The sequence below is a fragment of the Sander lucioperca genome, chromosome 18 (assembly GCF_008315115.2).
Source record: "Sander lucioperca isolate FBNREF2018 chromosome 18, SLUC_FBN_1.2, whole genome shotgun sequence".
NCBI lineage: Eukaryota > Metazoa > Chordata > Actinopteri > Perciformes > Percidae > Sander > Sander lucioperca.
In genome coordinates this window covers 14,888,088-14,909,872 of record NC_050190.1, presented here as the reverse complement: position 1 = coordinate 14,909,872, position 21,785 = coordinate 14,888,088, and the positions used below count along the sequence as shown (strand labels likewise).

General features: G+C 41.2%; 2 protein-coding genes across 2 annotated transcripts in view; one reads left to right on the top strand and one right to left on the bottom strand.

The window, feature by feature from the left end:
- The window catches only part of dnajc17 (DnaJ (Hsp40) homolog, subfamily C, member 17), a 32,920-nt gene extending 25,031 nt beyond the window's left edge, over positions 1–7,889 (top strand). Inside the window, exon 11 of the mRNA XM_031279242.2 lies at positions 7,600–7,889. Within this exon, the coding sequence (XP_031135102.1) occupies positions 7,600–7,725 (126 nt within the window). The 3' untranslated portion in view covers positions 7,726–7,889. The remainder of the gene's footprint in view (positions 1–7,599) is intronic.
- A 4,935-nt stretch (positions 7,890–12,824) lies between these two features.
- gchfr (GTP cyclohydrolase I feedback regulator) lies at positions 12,825–14,619 on the bottom strand. The gene is made up of 3 exons (XM_031279246.2): positions 14,360–14,619; positions 13,745–13,839; positions 12,825–13,070 (listed from the first exon to the last, which is right to left on the bottom strand). Exons 1-3 carry the CDS (start codon positions 14,393–14,395, stop codon positions 12,941–12,943), a joined length of 261 nt encoding a protein of 86 aa, XP_031135106.1. The 5' UTR covers positions 14,396–14,619; the 3' UTR covers positions 12,825–12,940.
- Positions 14,620–21,785: the final 7,166 nt, after the last annotated feature.

Genomic DNA, 21,785 nt, shown 5'->3' with positions numbered 1-21,785 from the left:
AGCCCAAACTGAGGCTTTGGTGGATATTCTTCTGGCCCTTTGTTGTGTGTTCTCCAGCTTCCGCTGTATCACGACCCTCAGACAGCCAGCATTTAGACTAGATTTACAGCAAGAACTGTCTGATTCTTTTATATGAAAAACATATTTTGATAATGTAATAATAAAATAATAACATAGGACATAATGTACTTTGATACAATTCAGCTTGTAGTACATCCATTACACAGAGTATGAAAGGACAAAAGAGAGTCAATTCCGTGCTTGAAATTGGGAAGTAATTGAAATAATGTAGTCCCCGACTCTATCTGTATCGGTCTCTAACAGTCTCTAGCAGCTACTCTTTGTAATGCCCTTTCATCAATCCTGGTGAGAACCTCAAAGTTTCCATTTGTCAACATCCCGACAGTTGTCGTCAGTGTTTGTCTCCAAAGTTATGACTCAATGATGAGCTTTTTGAATGCGCTCCAACAGAAACTGTCTGGTTGCTGAGAGGAAGTGCAGACACTGTATGACTGCCACATGACAGAGATCTGACACCAGTCAAAGTCCAGGTGGTTTGCTATTGAATACTAAGTGCAGACTCATTAACACATGACAAAGCAAGTAAAGTCACGTGAGGTCCAACACAATAACGGGATGAATAGGCTGGATAATTAATGGAGAAACATTGGTGCGAAATATTAAAAATAATAATAATAATAATAATAATACAACCGCTTAATTATTTACATGTAGGTTTTAGACATAAATGTGTTGTGATGCCTGTTTTTGCCTTCTAGCACCATCACACAATGTTAACCATTTACAAATGAGCTGAGGACTTTGTACTATAATTGACTTAAAGCAAGAAATCACAGCATCTGTTTATCTACCTGAGATGTATTATGATTTTTAGGGGAATTCTAGGGGGCAATGGGTGTAAAATACATACTATAGAGCTGTAGTGTCTTGCGTTTTTTTTAATTGTCCGATAAAGGCAAAATTGACATTTTGTGCTATTATACAGAGAAATCTTGTATTTGTTTTGATCTTTGTGTTACGCCAACAGACTTAGTAAATTTATTTTGTCTTTAGAGCTGTTAAGAGAATAGTTTTTGCAGGATTGAGTTAAAAAATGCAATGTACATATGCATAACTCATAACATACTAATTCTTTCCAGTGGATGTAGGTGGTCAGTGTAGGCTGGGAATGTACTGCAGTGTCTCCTGGCACTAAATCATTAGTAATTATGTAAAATCATGGTTGGGGTATTTAGATTACTCTGAAGACTAGAGTGATGATGTGAACAGTATACAGCATGATACATTCAACTCGCTTTTTGTTCTGTACGTTAAATATAAATTATAAGGACCCACCCATGTTAATATGGGAACCCGTACGTGCATACACAGAGAGCACAGACATTTGAAATGTTATCCTCCCCCCCCCCATAATGCCTGAGTTCTTTTTGACATCTTCAGTGTTCAGACTGCATTCTTACTAGTCCTGTGGCCACTTTTGGTTTAATGGGAAATCTGTTGCCAGGATGTGAAAGACATAATTCAGCCTTAACAGCGATGTATTGTTAGATATTAAGGAGGCCAAAACCCCCACATCTCCTTATTCTAGGATCCCTGAACTCATCCATCATAAAGAGAAATGCCAGGGCACCAGGAGTTCAGGTCTTTGCTGCCATTTCTCTTTTTCACTGTTTATTTCCTTAACTTTAACAGTTTCCAAAGGCGCTCTCTGTCTCCGTCCAACAGGCTTCTATTCTGTCCAACACTGTGACCACGTACACACACACTTGGGCTTGGACGACGATGGCGAGAGATTCACTTACTGTGGGGGGGGATCAGAGAGAGCAGCCACTAGCTAATGGCTAATCAAGCAGGGTGGAACATGGGCCAGACGTCTCTCTCTCTCTCTCTCTCTCTCACTCTCTCTCTCTCTCTCTCTCTCTCTCTCTCTCTCTCTCTCTCTCTCTCTCTCTCTCACACTCACACACACACACACACACACACACACACACACACACACACACACACACACACACACACACACACACACACACACACACACACTTACATGGCACCTCACATCCACTGCTGCCTTTCCCCCCTCACTTTACCTTTTGAGTGTTATGGCTGAATCTGCAGTCCACACTCAACTACCACTACTGCAGTGTTCATTCACACACTGTACTGCATTTTTATTTTGTTGACACGCTTTAGAAATGAGTTTTGTCTTTTTATCTCAAGGCTTTTGTCACGAGGACTATCTGACTTTTATTTGAGAAAATAAGGCAATATGTCTCTTTTCTATTGCAGCTCGACTTTGTGATTTAAATTTAAATCGAATAGCTTTATTTTACATAAAGGAAATATCTTTCCTTGTACAATTTAAAGGAGGGATGTAAATTCTGCAGCGTTTATACAAAAACTGTCGCAGTCAATGATCTGTAGATGTATTCACTACATTCTGTTCAGACAAAAAAAAATCACATTATTTGGCTTTTGCTGTCAAATAAAAGGAGGTCTTGTCTTGGAGTTCCATTCAAAAACCAGATGTTCACATCACAGTACATGTGCATTAAATGGGCTAAATCCAGGAAGTAGATTTGGGCCTTAATCTCTATGTAGTGTTTGTCCTTCACTAACAAAAACCGTATAATAGACCTTTGGGGTTGTATGTCTGCTGAGTCTTATAATGAATGATGATTAATCCTCCACCATTTACAAAGTTTGAGTTTTGTCTACAGAGGAATTTCACCTTGGCTCCAGTGTTGCATGTGTAGTACGTCTGCCCACTGCCTGTTTGTTTGACTTAGCAGGAGAGGCCCCCCCCCCCCGAAATGGTATGGAGTGGTAAGTATATCAACCAAACATATTTAAAAAGTCACTACAGTGGGGTTTAAGTTTCTTGAGTAATAGAATCAGCCAAGAGGCCTCGTTAAACCAAATGTTCTCAGAGTGGTGTTAACTTCAGGCTTTTAATATCCAGTTAAATACTTTGATGGCTTCCTTGTTTATCCGGTTGCTGCAAAAGCATCTCTCTCTCTCTGTCTCTGTCTCTGTGTCTGTCTATGTGTGTTTCTCCGTTGTGTTCATTCACGTTCACATTTTAGGCATAGAGCTGATGATCCTGGCCAAACTTAGACAAAGTAACACTTAAATTTTAAGGGACAACGTCAACAGCATTGACTGACAACGCGTACAAAGTTGTGTGGCTTCCCTTTATGGTGCATCAATGGATCTACAGCAGGTGTCTTCAACGGTTTTTAAGCCAAGGACCCCTTAACTGAGAGAGACGGATCAGGGACCCCCTACTACATATATTGTATAAAATGAAGTTGCATATCAAACTGGGCCTACAATAACGCAGCATGGGCTGCCTAAAGCCTTTACACATACCTTTTAAGTGCATAGAATACTAAGCTATTAAAATAATTATTGTTGGCATGATTTTATAAATCATGTTTTAATGTTAAACATTGAATTAAAAGCACAGTAAATCCTCAGGGTTAACTGTCTGTGGATGGCTACCTTGGTGACTACCTTACCAATAGGCCAGTAAGCCTATCATCAATGTGTTTTTTTCACAGAGGCTGATATATATTTGCCAATAATATGTTGGATTCATGGTAAATTGAAGAAAAAAAAACAACTTTATAATATGGTGTCCCCCCTGCTGTAACTCTGAGGACCCCCTAAGGGTCCAGGACCCCCTGTTGAAGATCTCTGATCTACAGAGGACAGGGACTGATCTTTATGTGTATGCAACAAATTAAATAGAAACCTTACAAATAAATGCGTGGAGAAACATGAAGGAGTAGGGCACGAGGGGTCACTGAATGATTTCATGAGTATGAAAATGATGTGAAGAAAACAGTTCTTGTTGTTCCCAACCCAGTTAAAACATTTTTTGGAGATTTTGACCTGACGTGTTAGACACGTCGCCACCACCATCATCAAAACAAAATATGGGAATATTGTGTTCTTCCCTCCAGTAGAGTTCCAGAGACTTGTTGAATCTATGCCAGGAAATACTGAAGCTATCCTGGAGGCGCCAGGCAGACCAACACCTTACTAAGACAATTTATGAAATTTGTCTGCATTTGTGTTTGTGTCCAAAATGCTTTTCTTTTTTTCCATTTTGTAGAGATAGTAGGCTCGTTCGAGATGAGCCAGATCTGTGCAGAATCGATCACCAGCGATCGCCGCCCAATGCATGCCGGTTAGATTTGTGTCCGACTTGATCCCGACTTGCTCTGACGTCATGCACACGTGGGCAATGATAACCTCACGAGATCAAGGCGGCCGCAGTTGCTCTCCACCGACTGCAAGACCCAGGTGGACCCAGGGCATGCTGGGTAACGCCGCCCTCTCAGCTGATCTTACAGCTGATTGGTTCAGAATCGACTCAACATGATGACGTTTTATATAAACTTTTTATTGATTTTGATTTGGAGGGATTTTAACTGGTATTTGTCTGATTTAAAGGCTTATTCTGTACAGAACACATGTGTGACTGATAGTTACTTTAGAAGTCAGAGAGACTAAATCTGTTCAGATTACAGATCATCTACAGTGTGTTGTTAATTAAAATCAGCAACAGATCGCATGTAGAGCATTTTGACAGCTACTCTGTCATAATTAAAACAACTGGAGACTGTGTAGGAGCTGATATATGGGTCTGATAACATTTTATTAAATCAGAATCGGACCACAGTGTTTCTGTGACTTCCTGTTCAGCCTGAAGGCTGCTGGAAACGGCTGGAAACTGTCCAACTTGACAGCGGATTTTTGTCACCGCCGCCGGCTTCTGCCGCCTGCTCTCGTCCACATTACAGGCGAGGCGCAGTTCATCTCGAACGAGCCTAGTGACATCTTGTAGCTGCACCAGTTCACACGTTTCCTTTTCTATCACACACACACACACACACACACACACACACACACACACACACACACACTTGTTTCCTCACACACTCATTCACTCCTGCTCACATACTTACACACACGTCTCACACACACACACATAGAAATAGGCATGGTGTAATGTGCAGCTGATCTGACAACTTGTGCCGGAGGAACACAGTGGCCACCTGCGCTTTGAGATGCCTCCTGCTGTGTGTGGGAAGGAGTGTGAGAGTGTGTGTTACACTGCCTGACTCACAGTACTGGTGGTATTCATGATGTCATTACTGGCCCGGGGTCAGGCTGGGGTGTGCTGGTTGGAGGCCTAGTTTGTTTGTTTGTGCCCGTGTGTGTGTGTTTTACTACCATCCTACCTCTGCGGTGGCTCTGTGCCCTTCTCTCTTGGCTTAGTACGGGGGCCCATTGTTTGTGTTCTGTGGTTTCCTACTGACCCTGGGCCCCAGTGTTACTGCAACACACACACACACGCATACATACACAACCAAGTGTTAGTTACAGAGTGATGCACTGGCTAAACATGTATGTTTTAAGTTAACACCCCCAGGCAAGGAAACATCCCTCATTCTGAGAAGAAATGCGTCACCCTGCCCATAAAGCACCTGCTAATGCTCAGAATTCCCCTACATCATTAGCCTGGTACAGTCCGCCCTTGACCACACTAGGTGGAGAATAGGTCAGGACCAATTCTGACTTGAAATGTCTTGCTGCACTTCAGTTTAGTGGCCAGTAGAGGGCAGGGCAAAGTGGAGATATATTTGCTGAAGAAGAGGAAGCTTTCTCACCAGCTTGCTTGTATACTTGCTTGTGTTTTGTTTAATTTGAAGATGTAAGAGTTGTTTATTTACCTAATGGCGTTTGCGTGATATTTCAGAGTTACGTGTCAGACAAGAGCTTGAGCTCACATTACTGGAATGATAATAGCAGCTTTCCTCAATCCAGGGGTGGAAGGGGGGGGGTGGGCGGGCGGCCAGGATAACATCCCCTTACCAACCCTCTCCTCTCTTCTTCCTCCATACTTCCCCTATTTCTCTCAGCACATAGATGCTGGAGTCCCCGTGATGTTTTCCAGATGCTCAGCGAGCGCATTGACAAAAACCTACCTCCTCCTGAAATCGCTCTCACTCGGCCAGTCCTTCATGGACACACTTACTCACTCTCTTCTGAAGCTCACTGTCTTGTTAAAGAGACACTTCTTTGGCCCCGCAGACTTCCTGGATATAATCCTAGAAAACAATGGCTCACTCCATGGACACATGGCCTCCCTCCGCTTCAAAGTGTTATGCCGGTCTCTGCGAGTGCATATGTGTGTGTTATTTGCCTTTAAGTGTGTGTGTGTGTGTGTGAGTGTGAGACGTCTGGCCCATGTTCCACCCTGCTTGATTAGCCATTAGCCAGTGGCTGCTCTCTCTGATTCCCCCCCCCACAGTAAGTGAATCTCTCGCCATCGTCGTCCAAGTCCTTCAAAGAAATCACACACACACAGAGGCCGGGCGACTGCCAGGCTTAATCCCAGGCCTCATTTTGGGGTTTAATGACCTAAGGCAGCGGAATTACCCTGTCACAGTTGCTCTGCGGGCTGCTGCCTCATGCATGTTCACCCTGCCGTCATGCTGATGGTAACTGAGATGAGAGCATCTGTACGAGCCCGCCTCTCCTCCGCAGGCCCTGTCGTGAAAGCAAACATACTGTGGACGGTGACAGTGGTGTCATTCGCTCCGTGTGCTGCCCTGAGTCAATGTTGTCATGATATAAAATACAGGCATGTTTGACTTTGCTATGATTCCCTTCCAGTGTAATGGCTCACTAGAAATTTTCCTTAAATATTGAAAGGCCACTCCACTGAATTTATACATCTAGATCAGTTTACTCGTGGGGAGTGTTACACATCCTGTGAACACTGTAAATGTGATGTCATCAGGGTTATCTTGGCTTGGGCTCAGAGACTACACATGTATACTGATGCAACAAACTGCAGTTTTAAGGCTTTTACCAGATATAGAGTGACTAATGAAAAGGTGCTAGTGGTTACAGTTCCACAGTTCTGTGGAGATAGGTCTGGCAAGCGGTATTACATTATGGGGAATGCAGGATCCAGGGGATTTGGAGCTTGACTAAAAGTCTGGATATCTATGCCTCTGCTGCTTAGATTTTAATCATTACATTTTTAATCTAACTTGTGAGTCACCCAACTTTATGGAAGCGTAGTGCTAAATTGCTGGAGTACCAAGACTAATGCAATGAAAGATAAAAGTAGACCTGCAAATAACAATTATTTTTATTATCGATTATTAATCTGTTGAATATTTTTCTCAATGAATTGCATAAAAACCATAAAAGTCAGATAATATTGAGAAAAAAAAAACCCCATAAACCCAAGCTGATATCTTCAATTGGTTGTTTTTTTCTTTGACCAACAATCCAAAACACATTTTTGCTCGCCTATCCAAGTAGTAGAAAATGTTCTGCTGCTCAACGTATCTATTAATCAAATAATCATTTGTTAATCTTCTCTAAAAATCTATGAAATCTTGGGCTCAAATACATTACGGTTACATTTTGTCTGTAATAACAGACAAAAATTACATAGATTACAACATGTGCTTTCAGATTATATACAGTCTTTGTATTATTTCCCATGTTGTTATAACCTCTCTCCATGTCTGTCTGTCTCTCCTATAGGGTGCCCTGTCAAATGAGCGTGACTATGAGAGCGTGGTGATGATGAGGATGAGGCAGGCTGCTGAGCGGCAGAAGCTCATAGAACAACTGCAGAGAGAAGATGACGAGGATGCTGCGGGGTCATAGCACAGCAGGACCCAGCTCGGTACCATCCTGCAACTATTAAATGAATACCTGTTTCAGGCTTTAGTTTCATAAAGCCTCTTATGTGGTTTGTTAAAATTTTGTATGCAATACCTTGTGTGGCAAAATAAGTCGTTTTAGTAATTAAAAAGAAACTTTTTTTTTTTTTCAAATCTGTGGTTTTAATCAGGGTGTCATGTCTTTTCCTTCATTAAGAACAAAGGATGACTGAGGGAGATACAGAGTAGAGAAGAAGTGAGGGCTCCTGCAGTGCGGACCCAGAGGTAGGAGTCCTAATACTAGCTACAGGGATGAATCAGTACTGCACACTATCTGGTGTTATATTGTATCCTAATGCGTGGATACCAATGATATTTTGATATTTATTCAATTACATTTCCACATGGTGTTAATAGTTTTCTGATGATTTTGGTGATATCATTTGCAGTCATAAAAGGAATAAATTGCAATATATCTTAACACAATACTCTCTAACACAATCACAAATCCTTAGGAATCTCAAACATATTGAGCCCTAGATGATGCATCATTATAATATTGTACTGTGGTGCATCTGGAGAGTTTAACATCTAATCAATACACCTAATAAATTAGTTGATTAATTATTCGAGATTTGAGGCTCCCAGTGAGTATTTAGTCTTTATTCATCGTGTTGTAACCAGTGACTGTAGGTTGTAACCATAGACTGTTAATGTTAATATACAGTCTATGGTTGTAACGGAGCCAGAGTTAGATTGGCCATGCAACACCACACGTAATCAAAATGGAATAATGATGTCATTTGCATTTGTCTGGTTAGATGTGACAACTCATTATTATTACCTCATTATTGTAGCCATGAGTGCAATGGGACAATCTTTCTTTTCTGTTGTCTGCAGACTGCAATACATGTTCAGTAACTCTGTCAAATGAGTTGAAAGTTGCAGCAATCCAAACCGCAGACCGTGCGATGTGACTACGTGGATGTTAAAACCAGTAATCATGCTGAGATAGGAACAGTAGGTCGGCTTTTGTGGGAATTCTTGTGGCCTCACGTGATGAAAAGTGAACATACTCTGAAGGCCCTCCATGATAGATCTGGTGGTTAAGATGATTGTTCCCTGGGCTGTGTATACACTGTCTAATGCTCTACTCCAGACTGAATAGACCTTGTGGACTACACACTTTCAAAGCTGCACAATGCCATTCATTCAGTTTTAGGTTTTTGTTCAGAGGTAGATATGCAATCTAAATGCAAACCATTTATTTCATAATACAACAGGAAGTTGGAGCCAGGAAACGTTTGGTTTAGCTTAGCTTAAAGACTGGTAACCTGGGAAAACGGCAAGCTTGGTTTAAAAAAAAAAAAAATCCACCTACAGTACCAGCACCTTTAAAGATGTTTATGTTTTGTCTAGTTTTTTTAATCTGTTCAAAAACAAAATAAGACACTTTGCGGTTTGACCGGGTGAGGGTGAACTATTTCTTGGCACGGAGGGGTGACTTTCTGGAGTCTTGTTGTCAGGCAACTAATGTAGACTCCAGGAATTGCTGCTGCCAGCCAAGAAATTGCCTGGCATGTAGCCCCTCCTCCAATACAACCACATCTGGCTCCGGCTTAAAATTAAAAGGACAGACATGAGAGTAGCCTCGATCTTCTCATCTAACTCTCAGCAAAAAACTACTGCTTTAATCACCAGCTGAAAGACTTTCAATGAAATTATTTCTGAACAACTTCTACTATGTGATAACTGCTACACTAAGCATGAACAGTGCAAGGACAGCCATTTTTCCTTCACTCATGATCTGCAATATCATGAGTGAAGGAAAAATGGCTGTTAAAGGTGTACTTGTTTTGGGGGCAACCTACCCACCTCAGTGTTTCCTTTTCATACACTTCAGTCCACCCGTGGTCCTGATGGATCATTTCACAGGCCATGGACCAGCTTAAATTTAAAAATGCCTCTACCTTCAAAAACTGTATATATTCTTTCCCATAATACTGACCACAACAAATTTAAGATATTATTGTTCTAAGCTGTTTCACACGGCTTATGTAATGTATACCTAGAAGATACTCTGTATTGCTTATTTATGCTCTCTGAAGTGACACGCTACCGCTCTGTGACCCACATTAAGTCAGACATTACAGTGCCAAACAGTTGCGGCCGCCCTGCGTTTTGTAACAAGGTCCTCTGCCTGTGGAACATCTTTCCATCCAAATAGTCTTATTTTCCTGTCCCTCGGGGGACTATGGCGTAATGCTGTGTCTGTGTTTGTGGGCCTGTGTGGCGACGCTTTCTCCTGTCTTTTTGTTATTTAGGAGCCACATGGCAGCTTTGCACCATCCAACCCAGTCATCCATCTCTCTTACCACTCCTGCGCTGCCTCGCCATGGTTCTGTTACACAATGTCCAGCTGTGGAGCAGAGTGGTGTGGTGGGAGACATCTGCTCCTCTCCTCCTGCAAAATCCCCTCATCACATGGTTTTGTTTATGCGTAGCCTTTTTCATATCCTGGCAATGTGAAAAAAAGCCCAGAAACACACAAACTCTGTCCAAATGACAACAGAGGAAATACAATTACAGGAAACACATTCACCACCAACCCTGCCATGAGCCTGCAGTGGCTTGTGCTGCATGCAAACCAGGATGGGAGGATGAGCCTGCTGTATGCTCTGTCTTATCAACAATTACAGCACAGCCTTGGAATCTTCGTAGTATCTTCCTCTGCCCCATTTTTCTTATTTTTCCCAAGTCCAAGATGTCACGTTGGTGCATGCAAACGGCTTCTGGAATCTCCATGGTCACAGAACTGGGAAGCACCAGCACCTTTTGATCTTTAGTGTGGAGGTAGAAGCGAAGTCATGTGTGAGGCAGCAGGACTGGTAAGAGTTTGGCTGTGAGCTGGTTGGCAAAGTTTCTGGTTTGTGGGTTAGTGATCCGGGCTGGCCCCAGACATGTGTTGGCAGACCTGGGGCTGTACTGAAACCGCCCAGTGGTTTGGCTCTCACAGGCTGACTGCTGCAATCTGTGTGCCTGCAGTGCTAGTGCCTCATCCCTGCATGTAGCATCCCTGTAAGGTGCCACAGAGCTGGTTTTAAGATAAGATTTTTCATAGACTGCATCATGTTTATACAGTTGTGTTCAAAATAATAGCAGTCCAACATCACTAACCTCATAAATCTAATTTTTTGGTAGAAGTGATATTTCTACATGGCAAATAATTTACTAGTAAGAGTTGTAGAGTCATAGAAAACCAACAGACCCAACAGTCATGACATGCATGCTGCTCATTCTGTGTAATTGAATCTGTAATTGAAAGGGGCATGTTCAAAATAATAGCAGTGTTGGGTTCAATTAGTGAGGTGATTGATTCTGTGAAGAAACCGGTGTCAATTATGGCCCATATTTAAGGAAGGAAGGAAGCAAATGTTGTGCATGCTGGTTATAGTGCATTTCACACTGAAAAAAAAAAGTTGATTGGAGAGGGGAAAACATATAAAGAAGTGCAGAAAATTATAGGCTGCTCAGCCAAAATCCTTTCAAATGCCTTGGAATGGCATCCAAAGCCTGAACGACGTGGGAAAAAAACGGTCAACTACCATTCGAATGGATCGAAGAATAGTGAGTACTGAGAAGGCTATGTGAAGCAAAGCTATCAGCTAGAAGCCCCCGCAAAGTCCCATTGCTGAAAAAAAGACATGTACTGAATAGGTTGAAATTTGCCAAAGGACACATTGACTGGCCAAAGGAGAAATGGCGCAACATTCTGTGGACTGATGAGAGCAAAATTGTTCTTTTTGGGTCTAGGGGCCGCAGACAGTTTGTCCGACGACCCCCATGCACTGAATTCAAGCCACAGTACACTGTGAAGACAGTAAAGCATGGTGGTGGAAAAATCATGTTATGGGGATGTTTCTCATACTGTGGTGTTGGGCCTATTTATTGCATACCAGGGATCATGGATCAGTTTCAATACATCAAAATACTTGAAGAGGTCATGTTGTCTTATGCTGAAGAGGAAATGCCTTTGAAATGGGTCTTTCAACAAGACAATGACCCAAAACACACCAGTAAGCGAGCAAAGTCTTGGTTCCAGATGAACAAGATTGATGTTATGGAGTGGACCTCAGAACTTGGTGGTGACATCAAAAAATGCTGTTTGAGGCAAAACCCAGTAATGCAGAGGAATTGTGGAATGTAGTTAAATGGTCCTGGGCTGGAATACCTGTTCACAGGTGCCAGAAGTTGGTCCACTCCATGCAACACAGATGTGAATCAGTTCTCAGAAATAATGGTTATGCAACTAAATATTAGTGCAGTGATTCAAAGTAAAGCAAACCCTTGAGACATTTCTTCAGTTTATACAGTAAATGTTTGAGTTTGTAAAGAAAAATACAAATACTGCTATTTTTTTGAACAGCCTAATATTCCTTTTTCTTCACTTTTTGTAAAGGTATAACACAAACTTGATCAATTTTGGTCATGTTTTGATTTGGAATTGAATGTGCAGTGTTCCCAATGCATTGATATTATGGAATTAAAAGCTATTCTAAGGATTTTGAGCATTATTCACTTTTTTTAAACACACTATTATTCTGAACACAACTGTATGTCTGTTTAATGGATTGTCAGAAGAATATATCATTTGCAGCGGGATTGCAAATTGTTTTCTTTTATTCTTAAGTACACAAATACACATTACACCATTTAATCATAAGCATATGATACACTTACAAAAACATCTTTACACGCTGCTGTAAGTACAAAACTATCTAGCATTGTGTTTTATTTATTGGACAGAAAAGAGGGACAACTGGGTGAGGTCTTTTGCACAGGATGACATGCCTTTAATTAAGTTGTATTACCAAATGATATATTAACAGTTAGACTGGCCCTCACTCCCTACATTCCCACTTGGTCACCTGTAGTAAACAGCAAACAATATGAGCAAAGGATCTTCTAAAATATCTGGAATGTAGTTCAGTATGCCCTTGAAATTGGTGACCTGTCACTTATTTTATGTAATCTGAAACCTTACATCTGGGATAATCTCAACATTAGGACTTTATTTTCACTTGACAAAGGGCTGATTTTGTAGCTGTCACTGTGTCGAATGTAGAACTTTAAAGTAAAAAAAAAAAAGCATGATTCATTCATCCTTTTAACGGCTTCTAGAGGCATTTTGATACAGTCAACACTTGCTCCATGACCCATCACTCCATCTCCTTGTGGAGGCACCACACCAGCGTCTGTCCCACCCCCGTCATTGTCAGCACGCGGAAGCCAATCTGCTCCAGCTTGTCCAACACCAGGCGAGGTGGGTCGTCCACATGGTACTCGGAACTAAATGAGCATAAACACAAAGTCATTCTACTTTCCACAGATGTGGGATTTCTGGGTCTTTTAGTAAACTTTGCTTGGAAAGTAGAATGCTGTTAATTGTTCTGGTGCTTGTTCACTTCCTTCCACACCTTGGTTCATTTCCCAGCAGCATTTGAATCAGATTGCCAATGACAACACTTCCCTGATCTGTATTCCATCAGCTTGAATGGTTTATTCTAAATCTGCAAAGCAGCAGCCTTCCTCCATGTGACCTGATCTCAGCTCTGTCGTCAATATGTACACGATAACTGCCAAAATGAAAGAAACACCAGTGTTAAGTGCCTAAATATGGAAATATTGCCCGGTGTGAGCACATTTACGGTACACCTGGGAGCCGATTCTGCATGTGTGTGCAGAGCTCTGCATCGGAGCGGTGCCATTACAGTTTACTATTCCTTGTTTGTGAGATGGTGGTGGAGATGGTTTCATAAAAAGATTAAATCCGGATAGATCATCCTGTAACCTGGAAGTCTAGGTGCTTTTGTGGATGACGCCCTGAATCGAACTATGCCTGCAAATCTCTCGGGTTACTTTCTATCTTCAGACATTGCCCTAATTTGACTAGTTATGTGCCACATTTACTTCATGTCCACTCTCTGACCATCCCTATACTCGTCATATACCCCAATACTCACAAATTGTTTCCCAGCATGGTTGTTTTCCTTGCTCCCAGGTAATTCATCACAGTTGCATCAGAATATTCATCTCCCACATTTGTTGGACCATTCTCCTGTAAGAAGTAATAAAGTGCATTAACTATACAGCTGATAGTTTGCTCTGGATTAATTGAGAAATAGTTATTTTTGCTAAAACAATATCTGCTATTGCTGCTATGGTTGCATATAACTGGCTACACCTGCAGCCCTCTGGCAGGTGCGGATCATAATCTCTAATAACAGACTAAAAATAGATAATCAGATACTCAGAGGCTATAGAATTAGGTTGCTCTAGTCGTGCAGACAACAAAATGAACATGCAGGCCGACAACTGTGCAACATGTGTTATTAATTTAGCACCATGGCAACAACAACAAAAACCACAACCACACGCACGTTGCTTGCTCCGCTTGTAGCCTTGACTGTTTGTTGTTTCCAGCATGCGTACTATTACAAGCCACTGTATAACTATAATCGGCAAGTGGCGACACTGATTGATTAGCTATGTTGCTCTGCCAAATCCCTGAATCTCCAACTCGAGCGCGTCTCTTCTAAATACACGACACGAGTCATTTACAGATGCGAGATACACACCAATCGGATCTGTGTACTGATGAACATGTAGGGCATCCCTGCTTCCTGGCGGTGGATCGCTATTCCTCTGGGAATGACTGAGGAGGCTCCTTCACAGACGCGACGGTCCCCTCTCCAACTCGCGCTTCTGCCGACAGCTCTTTGCAGAATGCGGAACACCCACCGCGACGGACCAATCACAGCTCTTCTCTCAGCATCTGTCAACAGCGTTGCTCGCTCAATGCATGAAGTCTTGCTCAACTGATGTGATCAGTTGTTTGTTGACATGAGAAATGTTGGCTAGTGTTCATGTTCTACAGGTAATGCGTTTTATGCGGAGTTCACAGTACATAAGTCCACTGTAAAATAGCATCATTCTGTGACTGAAGAAAGGAAAGTGTAGATCTTTTGTTTTCCCCTGCATTGATGTTGAGTAGGCGTCTTTGTTAGACTTAAATTTGCAAAATGACAGTCCAACTATAGCCAGATGCATGAAGCGTTTTGCTTTTATTCTAGGCCACATTTTCTTGCTTTTTGCAAAGAAATACACATTTTTTATGCATTACTCTGCCTATAAGTTCACAAGAATAGGCAATACATTTGCTTAAAAATGATATTTGTGTGCATGTATTACACTAAACCCACACTGTTTGGAACTCTAATTTCCTCCTCAGAGATTTATTAATTTCCTCCTTAGTGCAACAATAATTATTTTGGATAAGTCTTGTGACTGAGGCGGGAAATGAAAGACATAGACCCAAGGCAAACAACAATGGTGAGGACTTTGATAAAATCAGCAATATGAATGTAATGTCCCACTGATGCCAGAGGAGCCCGAGAGACATTCTCAGGCTTTGCATGTCATTGTTGCTGACACAGCTCTGCATTGTGAGAATGCATAGATGTTGTTTGTTTACTGTCGAGTGTCTGCCATCACAGTGTCATTACCGCCTCCTGAAATGATCTAGAGGCTGTAATCTGTAGCCCCTTCATTCAGAGGGACACAGGTGTTTGGTGAGGATTGCTGAGAAGATTGCCACCTACTGGCTTCCAAGATCAATGCCATCCGGTTTGTGTTGCTTGTCTCTTTGATTTTTCCATCACATCTTTCACATTGGTCAAAAATGTTTACATACTGAACATTTAAATTAATAAAAGCTGTCACACTGCTTTCTTTGGAAAACAGACACGACAGGATAAAATCTGGGTGGGGAAAATGAAAGAGCATTACCACCACTGAGGTGCCCTTGAGCAAGGCCCTTAACCCCAACCGCTCCAGTGGAGCTGCTCAGTGGCCAGCAGATCAGACTGTGGTTGTACCGGGCAGCTTCCAGGTATGAATGTGTAACTGTGTGAATGTGACAGGTCGTCGTTGCAAATCAGAATTAGTTCTCAGTCGACTTACCTGGATAAATAAAGGTTAAATAAAAAACAATTAAAAAAAAACATTGTTGATTCACAAATGATTGTTTTGGTTTTCAGTAGTCTAAGAAATGAGTTTTCATTCAAATTCTTCGTGGTGTGAAAAAAAGAAAGGGGTGCTCCTCTGGAATGTGTCTTTTCTTCTGTTTTATTTTTCCCCGCTAACCTGAGACCTTCTTCAGGAAAGAAAACAGGAAAGCAGCAGGGTTGTCACCAAGGCCCCCAAAATAAACCAGAGACCCCCCCTCTTGCCAAAAGAACACTCTCTCCAAACATGTTCCTACCCGAGCCACTTCCTGGACTCCCGCGGTATCTTCCAGCACCGGCTCATCTGCTGCTGGTTATTGGAGTGCAAGGTCACCTCTTCTGTGACCTGTGGCGACAGTGGAGAGCACATCCCTAGTGGGCCCACAGGAAGCAGTTTGATCTTTTGATGAGGCCTTTGCCTTCACCTTCTCGGCTAAAGTGTGATGGCCTGTTGCCGGAACGCTTCAGTCAAGTGAGCCACTAGTGTCATATAAAGAAACTTGTGCAACTAAAGAAATAAAACCTTACAGAGTTCAACATGTACAGTACATGTCTTTTTTTTTTTTTTATAACAATGTAAATCTGGCTCTAATGTGTAGAGCCCTCAAAAAATGGACAAATGCAAAAAGCAATATCCACTGAAAATACTGCAGAATTCTTCATATATTATGATATACTTATTTAAATGAAAGCACAAACTCAAGCTTTTCCTGCAACAGGTTCAGGAGTGAATAAAATATCATTCTTTACATACTATAATGCAAGTTGTAATTGAAGAAGAAAAAAAAAATCCCACTACGAAAAGTTATTTGACTGTATTCCAGACAGGACAACCTGTATTTAACATTTGGTGTTCAAATTAGAAAGACAAATTATTCTCAATTCAACACAAGAAATACACTTTATGCTTGGTAATGTCAAATGCGCAATACCTCAGACATGCCACACACAACATCAAGCTTTCTATAATAAATGTGTCTGACGGATTTACTGTGAATGTGTGTGGGTGAAGACCTGCACTGGATAGCTGCGCTGCTAAAGCAATTGCTTTAAATCACTGAGTGGGGACTGAATGGAAATGAATTATACAGCAGGCAGTATGTGTATGATGATGATGATTTACTGTATGTGTATGTTGGAGTAATATTCCATTATCCAGCAAATAGATTTAAAACTCTGGAAGAGCAGAGACAACAAGCAGCTCTCTGATAGATTGGGTGTTAGGGTTACACTCTGTATAGGTTTACATCTGCTTAATTGTGATGAATCGCTGTATTGTTGAGCCGTGTATTTCTTCGTGAGACTTTTGCATTTTTACTTGTGTGTCTGCATCTGTCTGTGCAGTGCAGTTCCCCTCTGAGGAGCTTCACAGTCCCTCCTCTGCAAAGAGATACATCATTGACCTCCTTTCCAGATTACACCCAGCAGTTTACATAATGTGTCTCCAAGCTGCAGAGATATTATCCAGCAGCAAGGTTAAATTCTCCTTTCCTCCTCTCTTTGTCTCTTCTTTTTACTTCGCCTCACCTCTCTTCCTACTTTGTCATGCTGCGCTCACTGATAGCTGATACCGCTGGCTTTAGGAATTACACAACACAGCATAGCTGTACGTACATCACTGTGAAGCATGTGAAGCGCTGTCACCAGGTTAACATTTTGTTGAGAAACACCAGGATGCGGTTTCAGTGGTTATGCATACTGGAAGGGTTTGTTTAGGGAGACTTTCTCTCAGTGATTAAGAATAATGTCATTAGGAGTTTGGAACAACATGTTCTTACACTCTTTGTCTTTTCTCTCATCACCTCGATTCAGAGCTTGATTTTGTGCTAGGAGCATTTCCCTATTGACAACCACAACTGGGGCCGATTGGACTATTAGTAACAGGAAACAACATGATGCGTAATAAACACAGAGGAACAGAGGAGAGATTTAAGACGCCTTGAATGTATCCACCATATAGCCAAGTTTGTCGCTCAGCATTCCTCATCTGTGTTGCATCCCAGTGAGTTTGACCACAGTAATGTGCATTTAGTAAGACTAATTATTACTACTGAGGCAAAACTGACTCTGGATTCTTTAGTTAGAAAAATAGACAGAACAATTATCTATATTCTTTGTTAAATGTGAATCATCTAGACATACTGTAGGAGTTATTTCAGGTCTTCCAGAAAGCTCCAGAAACAGCTGTTCAAGATAGAAATCCTTTGGGATTATTAGCAAATCAGTGGCTATAAAACCTATTACTGACATTGACATGATTCATTAAATAATAATGTGAACATTTCTGTTTAGACATTAGGTATTCAGCCTAACCTGTGATTTAAATATCAAACCTCTGGTGGAAAGTTTTTTCGATGGACTGAAAGGACGCTCTGCTGTTGCTTTCTAAAAAATCGGAACTATCCCTTTTTAAAGACCCCAGCCTGACCACTTTTCAGCTCATTTATTCACTTTTATTTTCTCTCATTATCAGATCATAAAAGTGTTTATTGCCATTTACTAAAGTCAAACATTTGTTTGAATATCCTGAAATTGCATCAAAATGAAGAGAGAACTAGGTGAACGATGATGATACTGGTAAAAATGTATTACCTCAAATTATGGCTTAAAATTTAGAACATTTTACTGTGGTTAAATACACATATTTCTGACGAATTACTTTTTATATATACAGTAATGCTCCTGTTTTAATAACATTTTTAGATTTGAGGTGTTTTACACTTAACAGCTGTTTTAGCATTATTTAGAACTGTCAATTTATTATCCATCACAGCATGTCAGTAGCTCTGTGAAGTAGTCTGGAAGAACAGCGAGGATGAAAAGTCTGAAGGAGATAGATCATTGTACAGAGAGAGGAATGACAACATGGATGCATACCGCTAGGAGTCACATCATGATTCCCATCAGGCCTGTGGTTACTATCATGTTTTCTATTATATGTTGCAGCATGTGGTTGTTGTTTATGGACAAGTCCGGCAGAGGTAATCTGCTCAGTGTATCACTGCAGCTTCACTACACGAAGAATGGCTACTTCTAGAAGAACAACTACGACAATGAGCTTGGCAGGAGCGAAGGGGCAGCTTGACTTTGTTTAACACGTAACAACAACAGCAAGACTGCACAATAGCTGGCCTGGCAGTTTCCCTATATCATACAAGGAGCTCTGACAAGTGGGTTTACACTTATGTATTACACTTATTTCTATATATATACTTTATATATACATGGCATCAGGTCTTTTTCGTCACCCACTTCTTGTTAATGACGTCTGGTGATCACTTGTTGCCGTGGTTACTTTGCTATATAATGCTTAACTTGACCTAATGTGAGGGCTGAAGTGTTTGTGATTTATTAGGACTGTAAAACCTTAACGAGCGTGCGTCAGCTACAGAAGCAGACATTACATTGTCCAATTCAAAGCCCTAACATGATTTTCCATTAATAAATCAGGAGATCGTTGAAATGAAGAGCCAGACTGTCTGCTAAGTATCCGGTTGGGGAAAGAACTGCTGTATGAACAGACTATCCAGATGCATACTGGTCTTAAATATTGCAGCCCACAGTTAACATTATAATCACGTGAAAGAGGAAAACTTCAATAGCTGCTGCCCTCACTTGCCCTGACAACAAAGAAGGGAAGAGAGCGACGGGCGATGAGAGTCAATTATGTGACAATGATGTCATGGTAGTACTGGTTCTGATCAAGACCATATGTCTTATGAGGTTCCCTTGCTTGCTTCGTCACCTGCATCCTTCACATCACAAACTGGATGGTCAGACTGAGAGTGATTGGAAGTACAGGTGACGCATACAAGTCACGTACAAACAATGTTGCAAACCCCAGACATATCGGTAAAAAGAAGTTATATTAGAAACGATCTGTTGCCGCAATCATGCAAAACACCACTTCAACGCAGAACAACGATAAATTACCATCTAGCAGTGTGATTTTATTGTCTTGTTGTGACAGATAACAAGTAAATTACCCTCTTCTGGTCTGAATCCAAAAAGGGAATGCATCCGGAATCTGACCGTTTAACACGATTTTGGGGTTTTGAGGAAAGCTAAGACTGGCCCGACTATCGTGAGTAACTCAGTGGAAATGTTATGGTTTTACAAGATGATAGATGGAGTTGAGGGCAAAAAGTCACATTCTTAAATGTAGTGTGGTTGGGATGGTTGCTGTGTTCCCAGACCAATAGCTCACTGACACTTATCTAATTCATAATTTGCTGCTTTATTATAAGCTTCAACTGAGGCACGGGGTCACAGGGGAGACATGGACACCCACACTGCTACACACAAGCACACACAATTACATGTTATGTGCTATTTCTGTTTTCATTTTCACTCCTTCTCAGCCTGTCTTTATCGCTCACTGTATTAAACTGAGTGGGAGGTTGAGTAATGAGGCTTAACAAAGACCTCCCTTTTTTATCTTTGCTTGTTCTCCTTCGTTTTCACTCTCACCCTGTCCTCCTACATCTAACTGCTTCTAGGAAAAGTCTGAGTTATCTTCAACACTCCTCTTTCCAGCTTAAACCAAATTGCATTCCACATAAGTCTGATCCTCTTTATCTTCTATTAGCACTGATGTTAGTGGATCACTTTAGGATGTTGGTATGTCCCAGATGGAGCTTTGCATTCTGCTGTGTTGCTCATGAACTCATCTACACTTGGGATGTAGATGGGAGTTTGGAATTACGAGCTTGGAGCTTTTGCAGCTCTAGGATGTTAATTTTGCTTTCAAGAGCAGTAAATTAGTTGACATCTTGAGCGATAGTACTTTACTCGATTTGGCTTTCCTGAGCTGTAAAATGACCCTGTGTTCCAGGCAACTTGGAATGTTATCTCCCTGCTAAGAAAAGTGAGCTGAAACAGCATTCTGTGTTGCATCAAAAACCACCACCATGGGCGGTTGACTAACATTGAAGAGACATGGAGATAGAGAGTTTAGAGAGTTCCATTGCTGGAATAAAAATGTTACTTTCCAAAAGAGATGATTAAGTATGTTTTACTTTTATACATGAGTTTTGGGGAAAATAAATCTTAATTTTTTAATTCTCCGCAAGCACATACATCGTAATTTTAGTTGATAAGTTTTAGCCATAATTTTGCGAATATTAACTAACCCCATTTAGAATTAGCTTCACAATTAAGAGGGCATTATTGTATTGTTATAATAATTATGCTATATGTTAAATCAGATCAACCAACAGCCTCCTCTATATATATATATATATATATATATATATATGTATATTGCAGCTATGTGGGATGGGATTGATTGAGGAGAACTACAACAACATGGAAGAGCGGGGCCGGCCCGGCGAGGTCACCGAAGCAAGAAGCCATCTTCAGACGCGAAAGCATGCAGTGTATGGGTGAGTCAGTTTAACACAGCACAAACCCCTCTAGAGGTAGGAAAGACATGCACTCATCCAGGCAAGTTTAGGCTCATCCTTACGTTGAATGCAACATGTAGGGAAAACAAGGTAGGGGGATTAATGTTGCGAGCTGAGTTAGCCTTTAGTAGCTGTGTGTCTTTGGTATACGAGCCCAGGTAAGCTTAGTTTAACTATATATATATATATATATATATATATATATATATATTTACTATGGTAACTGAGCCCGTGAACCTAACCTGGTCGGGAGCAGGTTTTCTTCAAGAAACCTCGAGTCTCCTCCCTCTGACACAGCGCTCTTTCATTTCCTCATTCATTCATTCAGTCTGTATTAGGCGCATTTTAGCGAAGTTTGTTATCTGCATGAATAAAAAAAACAGTGTTGGTTTATTAACCATGTTAGGCAGACTATAAAACGTTTTTTTTTTCTTAAAACATGGCATTTCCTTTTGTCGACGATCCCGTTGATGAAGAAGCTGCTTTACTTCGCAGGTTGTTATATGTCGGGAGATGATGTTTCAGATAACTTCCTATTTGAGCGGTATCATTTTTCTTCCCAGTCTGCATAACTGTATCCGTCCTTATATCAC